The 9,919-nt window shown below is 36.9% G+C and overlaps 1 protein-coding gene and 1 long non-coding RNA gene across 2 annotated transcripts in view; one reads left to right on the forward strand and one right to left on the reverse strand.

Annotated features, from left to right (window-relative positions):
* Window positions 1–1,405, forward strand: part of LOC114650594 (uncharacterized) — a 25,486-nt gene extending 24,081 nt beyond the window's left edge. Inside the window, exons 2-3 of the long non-coding RNA XR_003716032.2 lie at window positions 829–1,100; window positions 1,287–1,405. This is a non-coding gene — a long non-coding RNA (uncharacterized LOC114650594). The remainder of the gene's footprint in view (window positions 1–828; window positions 1,101–1,286) is intronic.
* Window positions 1–7,808, reverse strand: part of LOC114650592 (proteasomal ATPase-associated factor 1-like) — a 26,462-nt gene extending 18,654 nt beyond the window's left edge. The window contains exons 1-7 of the mRNA XM_028800332.2: window positions 7,737–7,808; window positions 7,611–7,651; window positions 6,154–6,257; window positions 2,778–2,867; window positions 2,096–2,194; window positions 1,260–1,410; window positions 213–407 (exon numbers count right to left, since the gene is read on the reverse strand). Coding sequence (XP_028656165.1) covers window positions 213–407; window positions 1,260–1,410; window positions 2,096–2,194; window positions 2,778–2,867; window positions 6,154–6,257; window positions 7,611–7,651; window positions 7,737–7,783 — 727 coding nt within the window. The 5' untranslated portion in view covers window positions 7,784–7,808. The remainder of the gene's footprint in view (window positions 1–212; window positions 408–1,259; window positions 1,411–2,095; window positions 2,195–2,777; window positions 2,868–6,153; window positions 6,258–7,610; window positions 7,652–7,736) is intronic.
* Window positions 7,809–9,919: the final 2,111 nt, after the last annotated feature.

The following is a 9,919-nucleotide window of genomic DNA, read 5'->3' on the forward strand; positions in this document are numbered from 1 at the left end:
AGCGCTGGATAACAGCAAACTATATTAAAAACATACATGGAAAAATCTCCAGTTACTTATGTTGTCTAGATCCCATGTTAAGTCATCCAGTAAGCAAAAAATGCATGCATCTTGCACATTGTGAGCATTCCACCGGACGACTTGAAGTGTGGATTATGCAACATAATAGTAAATATTCAATTAAATAATTTTTTCTGATTCCATTGACTTACTTGTCATCTCCTCAGGTGAACCAAGGTTTATTGTATTGTCAGCAACCCCAACAGAGCAGCCATTAATGGGTGACCCACAATCAGCCACAACTGCAAGACATGTAGACTTTCCACAATCCCATAGTCGAGCTGTCCCATCTCTTGAACAAGACAAAACATTTCGTCCTTTGTCCACAATAGCGGTATCTAAAATGCCTGCCAATCATACATATGCTGTTAGTGAACTGAGTTAAAAAACACTTTTTAAAATAGCATTTTTTTTTTTAATCATTACTGTACCCATCTCCCATATAACTAAATTGCTCTTAAAATACTAGTCAGTTGAGATTCTCTTTAGACATTAAATCAGCCTGTGTGTGTTTTTCACAATACCATCTACAATCTTAAAAAAACAAATCTGTTTGCATGGCAGAATTGGTTCCTATAGTGTGCAATGGTGCTATAATAGTGAATGTGGATTTTTTTCATGGATTGAGGAATATCTGATTCCCACCTCATACAAACATCTACTGGACAAGTTTCAGAGTTTTTCATATGTTCATATGAAAAACAACAGACATACTGACATGGATTGTTCACCCTAAATACATTTTCATAACATGTTCTTTCATTACAGGTCAAGTGGAAACAAAGACCCTTCCCAGGAACACTGGGTGACAGGCAGATAACAGCCTGAATGGAAAGTCTGCCTGTTGCAGAAAATGCTTACACATACAGTATGCATATAAACAGAAAGAGAAACAGAGAGAAGGATGTCTCAGCTTTATGCTAGTCTGCCCAGAGATGTTTGGATTATAACTGGAAACCCATGCTCACTACACACAAAGATGTAAAATGGAAAGCTGTACACGTTGTCAGCTTGTGTCACCATGCTGCCCAATAACTCAGGTTAGTATCAAATAAATAAGCAGTAATATTTTAATTATACTGAAGTTTAGCTCCACAAAAGGAACACAATCTTCCAAGTGTTCATGGATAGCCTTGATGTTCAGATCACCTCATAATTAATAAATTTGAAAAATGTAGTATCATTCCTTTAAAACTTGCCTCCTTTGTGTCCTTTAAATGTTACAGGACAACTTCCATCTTCTGCTGACCAAACCTTGACTTGGGCATCCATCCCACCACTTAGAATTACCACTCCTGAAGGAAAGAACCTGCAGCAATTGACATCATATATGTGGCCGGATAGATCCCTCTTTGAAAACAACAAGAGATAAATATTGCTGGAGCTAAAGTAGTTCTGAAGCTAAGAGTATTCTACTATTCAGAAAAAGTACTGTGTAAAATTCCTTGCTGATAAATTATGTCAAACATTTTGTTTTAGTTATCTTTAAATCCTTTTTTTAGTGAGCCTATCTTAGTTACTACCAATAATCCACATATGCTTAACCACGTAATTGTAGACAACCCTTTCTTTGGTCAACCATGTTTATATTTTGTGTACCATGCGTAATTAGGCTATATTTTTCCTTGGAGACTTGTATAGGACAAACCACCATGATAAAGTGGAAAGTGTCTTTTGCTTTTTAATCCAACTTCATTTTCAGATATTTAGCAGAAAACAGTAACTTGTGTTAAAATGTTTACGTTTCTTGCAATCTACATATGTATTTTTTTTTACCATGCCAGTTATAATAACAAAACTTTATATCAGAGGCAATTTCAAATTCTAAATACTTAATGAAACAATTTAGATGCAGTTACTGCAGGTCAAAATAGTTCTTTTTAAGATTGTATTGACTTAGAACATAATTCAATGGCTGTTTAATGGCAACTCTAAAGGGCTTAATGCAGAGTTTATAATTAAATACAAATGCATACAAAAGTATCAATATGCTTTAAATTATTTCCGAAAATTAATCTAAAAAAGTAAGGATTACCCTTTTTTCTCCATTGGTGCAGTTCCATACCTTCAGAGTACCATTTGTGCTTGTTGACACACCAAGACCTCCACCACATGATACATCAATGCAAGTTACCTAAAGGTAAAGAATTTTGTGTGTGACCTATAAACATTACATTACACATATGATGAAAAAACCTATCAAATGTCTATGTCATTTTAATAAGGATCCAGAACACTTTTAAACTTGCTTTCTGACATCCATATGGATGTTAAAACAAAACATGGATAGTTCTCTTCAGCATCAGAGCAAAAACGGTGCACAGTAACATTTAATTGAAGTCTTTTAAAAACTACACTTTTTTTAATAAAATTTTTTTTTTTTTTTTTTTTTTAATTCCATTAATATGCTAGTGCTGCCGTTTTGCAATTAGGAGACCAAGGTTAGTGTTCCAGATGCTCATTGCATGCAGGCTGCCTGTTCTCCCAGTTTCCACATGGGTTTCCTCCTACAGTCCAAAAACATGCAGGTTAGATGAATTGGCACTGTTAAATTGATCCATGTGTACATATGTTCACCCGGTGATGAACTAGTGCCTTGTCCAGGTGTTGTTTCTGCCTTACACCCAGAGATTGCAGGAATAGGTTCTAATTGCCCTGGAAAAGCAGGTTAAGAAAATGCATGGAAACCAACCAGATTTTGAATGGAATATACTTACGCTTTTATCATGGATTTGTCCAAAGGATGTGTGTGGGGCAAGGAATTTTGCTGATGTGTTTAGTTCTGGACAGGATATATGAAGACTTTTCTAAGAAAATAAGTGATATACAAAATGTTATAGAGTTGAAATAATTATCATTTACTGTGGTTAATTGAACTCAAAACAAAAAAAAAGCAAATCATTATGTAAAAAATGAAGACTGAGATAAGAATAAAGAATAAACTTTACCTGTAATCACTACATATACTAAATGATGTTTACCATGCTAACACCTTTAAGGATACCAGTAAAGATTAAGAAAGGACATATGAGAAATTAACCCAAGTATAATGAAAAAATGCCACCAAAACCATCAGAAAAATCAAGAAACACCCAAAAGGCATGACAGAAGTATACAATACTGAATTGGTATTTTACATAGCTTAGCAAGATGTCCTTTATTTTGCATATCACTTAAAAAAGTATAAGACATAAAGGAAACAAAAAACACAGTAAAAGGTATGAATGCATACCACTTACAATATTTCTTATGAAGAAAACCAGATTAACTAAAAAAAGTGCTTTAGATGTATAAAAGACAGTACAGTAAATAGAAGGCTTTCTAAAAGATTTGAAGTTGACTTGCTGTTTATTGCCTTACTGGGCTTTTTTTTTTTTTTTTTTTAAACAACTGTAACTTTACATCTGCTCAAATAATAAAGTATTTAACCATTCTATTTTAACCATTGGTTACAATTACTTCTATAAAGGTGATGTTGCCAGGCAGTGGGCTTCAAATTTTACAAGTTAGACAGAAACTGATGTGGCATCATATGAAAACATTTGTCATTTATTTAAAAAAAAAAAAAAAAAGTGCTCTTTGTATTTTGTCTACAGGAATAAACTTTAATATTCTATGTCTGACATTTAGATGTTGTGTACTGCCTGTTGATAAGATTACTATGCATGCCTCTTCTGATGAAAGCTAGGAAACTATTCAGTCAAATGTCTTTAAATACTATAAAGGTTTTTATATGTATAAAGACAGAGAACTAACATTAGAAGTTCAGCAGTATATAATAAACATACAGAAATTAGTTTTCATTGCTAAGATTTGAATAGGTACACATTTGTTTTATGCCACTTCAGGAAAACCAGGAAATGATACACTATAACTGCCACTAGATAAGTATTAAGCATAGTAATACAACAGTTTTCCTTTGATAATGCATCACATTTTAAAATTATTATTGCCATTCTAAAATAAAGATTTCACAAGAAATTAATAGCTTCAGTGATGTAAAGAAATCATTTAACTAATAAGCTGGGAATGGTAATGTCAAAATGGCCTTTCAGTAAATCTTAAGCTACGTCCACACTACCACATTTTCATTAAAAAGAGTTTTTTAAACAAAAACAATCTCCATCCACGCTGGAGTTTTCACATCATTAACAAAAGAAATGCCCCAAAACACCTATGATGTAGACCTTCGGCCTACAGTGGGCAAACTCCTAGAAGGGATTGTGTGGTTGAAAATTCAGAGCCCCATGAAAATCAGATTCTCTTGTGCTTTATGTTCTTTCAAAACTGTCAACACATGCAGTACCCTGATAGCACGTTTACAGCATAGAAAAAGAAAGAATTTTTATAAAGAACTGGAGCAAACTGCTCCTGTGTCATTTTAATGTGTCAATTACACTTGAAAGTAACAGCTTTCAGAACTGGCGATGGCGATCATCAGAGATGACTGTGTGCAGAGGGTTCAGACCTATAAAATACCTGGGACATAGGACAGAGCCAACTATACTTCCTTAGAAAGCTGGCGTCCTTCAACATCAGCAATAAGATGCTGCAGATGTTCTATCAGACGGTTGTGGTGAGCACCCTCTTCTACGCAGTGGTGTGCTGGGGAGGCAGCATAAAGAAGAACACCTCATGCCTGGACAAACTGGTGAGGAAGGCAGGCTGTATTGTAGGCATGGAGCTGGACAGTTTGACATCTGTGGCAGAGCGACGGGCGCTAAGCAGGCTCCTGTCAATCATGGACAATCCACTGCATCCACTAAACAGTATCTCCAGACAGAGAAGCAGCTTCAACGACAGACTGCTGTCACTGTCCTGCTCCACTGACAGACTGAGGAGATTGTTCCTCCCCCACACTATGCGACTCTTCAATTCCACCGGGGGGGTGGGCAGGGGGTTATGGGTAAACGTTAAAAATATACAAAGTTATTGTCTGTCTGTTATACCTGCATTTTTATCACTCAATTTTTTTTTTTTTTTTTATCAGTATGCTGCTGCTGGAGTATGTGAATTTCCCCTTGGGATTAATAAAGTATCTATCTATCTATCAGAGCAAATGTTAATGCAACACTTAAAATGTATTTAGCTCTGTTTATCCATGGGATGATTGACTATAAGTATTCCACAGCAATCAGAGCACATCTTGTACCAAACAACATTTGTAAAACTAACTCAGTAGAATATATGTATGCATGCATGGGTAATGTTGCTTCCCTGCATTGTGGTTTTGTGTCTCTCTCTGTCCTGTAAGATTGTGAGCTTGGCTGCATTTTACACCCATCCACTTCAATATGTGACTTATTAATTCTGCTATGGAATGTGTTCCTCCTTACTGAACAGATTAAGTATGAGTAATACACTTTGTAAATAACACATTTGACAGCCTCTAATCAATCTTATTTTCACAGGGCTCTTCATTTTTCACAACAACAGTTATGTTATTGCAAAATTGTAGCAGTCAGTAAGTAATTTGATTTTTACGCATGTATACAGCATTCAAACTTTTAAAAACACAATGCATAAGTAGGGCAACAAGCACCATGGAAAGCAGCTCTTTTATGCCTGATATGTTAGAAAATGTTTTTCTTTCATGAAGGATAAACAATCAGGGAATTGAATACTTTAACAAGCAGGATCCAATCAGAAAATGGGGCCATGAAATAAGCATGAGCCTATCAGAGCGAGACTACAGTATTGTTTTCAAAAAACTGCATTTATGTTCATCCACACCAAACCTCTTACGCTACATTTTCAGAAGTATACAGCTCTGGAGAGTCTTTTTAAAAGTCTTTGTTTTCATCAGTCAAAAACAATGGGGTAGTGTGGATGAAAGGCAAAAAAGTAGACATATGTATGCATTTATAAATGAAAATGCATTAGTGTAGATGGGGCCTTGTACCTTGTGAAGCAATCAACATGCACCATTCTGCATTAATAATTTCTGTGCCTTTGTATTATACATAGTGATGCTTAATATTTAAAATAATAAAATCAGTATCTACTGTAGTTACAGAAGAGATCAACTTGAAAATGGGACAAATGGATTTTGTTCAACAGACCTTAAATTACACACACATACATACACTGCACCTTGGAGATTTCAAGAACTCTAAATTCTTCTGATGCTACAAGGTCTGGGACACCCTCATCACTAATGCCGTGACACTTCAAAGTTCCATACAGTGTTGGTTTTCCTGAAGATAATAAACAAAATCAGTTGTGCTTAATAAAAATCATGCATTCATTTCCTCAACTAGCACATCATTTTTAGGGGAACATACAGCTACAGCACAAGGTAAAAGGTATGAGCTAGTGCTGAATGGGGTCTTTAGCTTACTGGTGAATATACATAGAGACACCCACACAGCCAGCTTTGAGCTGCAAGTTAATTATACATGTAAAGAAAAAAACTTAAGGGATGAATAAAATTAATATTCAAGAAGAAATAGTAAGACATGAAAAATGAACCTTTTTTAATATGAATCAAATGAGTTTCAATTTTTTAAAAAACCGTATAATCATGTATTCACACAGGTGCTACTGCTATCACAAGTTATTACCAGTCAGGATTTATGATGCATGCTTTGGACCTTTCCTGCCATGCAGATGGCAAATCACTACCTTGTTAATCAGTTGCTCTAAACATGAACATCTCTCAGGTTTCCTCTGGTTGCCCCAGTTACTAAACTGGTCCGCTGAGAGTGTGCATGCCCTGCGATGGATTGGCACTCTGACCAAGTATTATTTCTGCCTTCCTGAGACAGACTCCAGCAGCTATGCAAACCTGCCCTGAATGAAAGACTGAAGAAAATGGATGGATAGACAGATACAAATAGGCAGAATGCGCTTTATTTGTCCCAAAGTGTGAATTGAGCTTTTTAAAGAAGCTTAAAAACAGATGAATAATTAGTATCTCAAACAACAACAAAACCCCTCAAATACACACCAGAATAATTATTAAAACTTTTGACTTGGTCAAAGATAAAAAGACCAGTTCGGGCTACAGCAATAAGTTATTAATTGCATATTGTCGTTAATATTTAGGTGCTCCAGCAGCGCTTATTGACACAAGGGGGAAGATTTAATCTGCAGTTTAAACCTTTAGACACAAATTGTTGTTGGTCAAAGCAGCATAACTTTGCACAATTTCGACTTGTGATAATGGGGCAGCGTGTTGGCTCATTAGTTACGGCTGCTGCCTGTAACTGCGTGGTTTCCTCCCACAACCCAAACACGTTCGCATTAAGCAATTTAGTGCCGCTAAATTGGCCTGCGCGCCTCTGATACAATTTCTAGCAATGCTCAGTCAGGTCAGTATTTTACCCTGTTCCTCGCGATTTGACATGGGTGAGTAGATTTGAAAGTGGATGGATAGATAGATAGATAAATAAACAAACAAACCGCCAGTGCCTATTTCAACTCGTATGCTTATTGTATACATTAATCGCGTGGGTTTGTACGATGCTTTCAATTTAAGTGGCAACTTAAACTAAAAAAAATCACTGTTTAAAGGCGAATATCTTTAAACGTATTTGCCAATCTCTTACCGGGTATTTTGCACGAGACCCAGGCTTCTCCTTCATTTTGCCTAAGTAAACAAATAAAGATTACTATCATGACATACGCCACATTTTAAACACTTTCAAACACGTTTTATAAGGATAGGTAACAACCTCAAAACCTTGGGCCAGTCGCTCTGAAGCAGCAACCTTGCAGCCATCTTTGGTGTTGTGACGTCATAAATCCCCGCCTCTATCACGTAATCTCTTTGGCGCCTTCAGTCAGATGCTAGCAACAACATGATTCGCTGAAGTCGGATTTTATTGATATTTATCGTGCCCATAGACCCTCCCATAATGTCTCCCAGCTTCAATGATTCCTTTGAGACATTATTAAATTGGGAGGTCACCCTAAACAACTTGCTACACACCGGAGTATTTTCAAGACAGCAGCAGCCTATTGTCTACTCGCTGTGAAACGGTATGGTCTGTTAAAAGCGAAAAGCGGCGTGAATCAATGCTGTTTAAATAGTGTTAAATGTGACACTGTGGCTTGTGTCCTGCTTCTCCAGCTTCAGTTTTTAAGTTGTGCCCCAAAAGCCATCAATTTTGGGCTGGTTATCGATAATCTACTGGAGTCTAGGGTCATGGTAAGCGATAATCTGACCGTTAGTTTCCTGATACCATATGGAGTGCGATATGGATGTCCATTAGCAGGCTCATTAGAATGTATATGTGTATATATTAAAAAAATGAAAGTGGAAGGAAGGCGTTCATTTTCCGTGAGTAAACGGAAATTATTAATGAATTTATTTATTTATGAAGGAAGAGTTAATGATTGCGACAAACAAAAAGTCAGTCCTGAGAGCAGGGCCGTCATAAAAGCATTATAGGCCCCTGGGCAAAGCAGTGCACTGGGGACCCTACCTACACAACCACTCAGCAAGTCACATCATACATAGATTAGCGTGGGGCCCCCAGGCAACTGCCCAGCGTGCCCATTTATTAAGACGGCTCTGCCTGAGAGTGATGGAAACTTCCACCACTGCAAAAGTTAATAGGTAAAAAATGCAAGTTAGGTTTATCTAAAAAAATGAAAGGTCACGTCAGATGAAAGCTGGGGCTTTAACACTGATGGACTATCAATAACAAACAGCACGTGTTAGAATTAACATATGATGAATAATATTTTGGAAAGACAGACTAGCAAAATGCCATTAAGAGATGCAGGCAACCTTTACACTACTGGAAAGACAGAAATCTTATATTTACAGGAATGGTATTAGTTTTAAAAAGTATGGTAACCCCGTTCTAATTTTTGTTCATAAAATAATATAGAAGGTATGCTTTACTTTTGTGTTCCTCTCACCTCCAAACATTCTCTTTAAAACACTGGCCTTGTTTCCTCCTCCTCCTCATTAATGCCAAGTGAGGACCATGTCTCCACTTCTATATGATTTTAAACTCACCAAGATGAGCTTGGAGGTACTTCTGAGGTCTGACCCAGGATTACACTTGGTGTCGTGCTGACACGTCTGGATCAGCCTGACTCCTACAAAATTAGGTTAGCTGCAACGGTGGACATCTGTCCAGCGGCCCCCGCAATCTCTGTTGCATGTAAAGATCCAGACAATCCTTCTGGAGTTCTACAAGTAAGTACAGTGGCATCACAAGGCGGTTGCCACTCAGTTTTCTCTAAATAACAAGCTAGACTGTGTCCTCCAACCTTTCTTTAAGCCATCAGCACAACTTCTGATTTAGGCACTGGTCCTATTACTTCTGGAGTACTGCAACACCTTATTGGAAGGAGTACCTTCATGTGCTAGCAATCCAATGAAGGTGATTCAAATTGCAGTGACACGTTTTGTATTCAGTCAGCCAACATGGGCCCATGTCACTCGACTGGCTACCTGTAGCAATACATATTAAATTCAAATCCTCAATGCTTGTCTACAGAATAGTCAGTGGATCAGCATCCATGTATACAGAGACACTCATAAGTTCTTGTGATTCTTCTCACCCACTCAGGTCTACTAAACATCAAATCTGAATCCAGACTGTTTTCAAGTTTAGCTTCTTGCTAGGGGAACAGCTGCCCACCTCCATTCGAACTTCTGACTCGCTCACTATATTTAAAAAACTTCTTCAGACTTTGTTTGTTCAATGAATGTCTTTCTAATTAATAAAACTTTTGATGCTAGTTACTTTATGAATAATAATCTTGTGTTGCTCTGTTTGGTTTAAAGCACTTCACTTGTGTTGATCAATTTTGTAACTTTGTTTTGTAACACCTGTTTCAAAACAGACCCCAGGTTAATGTTACTTGATTATGTTTGACCTCTGGTGTAAGTCACTTT

Source organism: Erpetoichthys calabaricus, chromosome 4 (assembly GCF_900747795.2).
Source record: "Erpetoichthys calabaricus chromosome 4, fErpCal1.3, whole genome shotgun sequence".
NCBI lineage: Eukaryota > Metazoa > Chordata > Cladistia > Polypteriformes > Polypteridae > Erpetoichthys > Erpetoichthys calabaricus.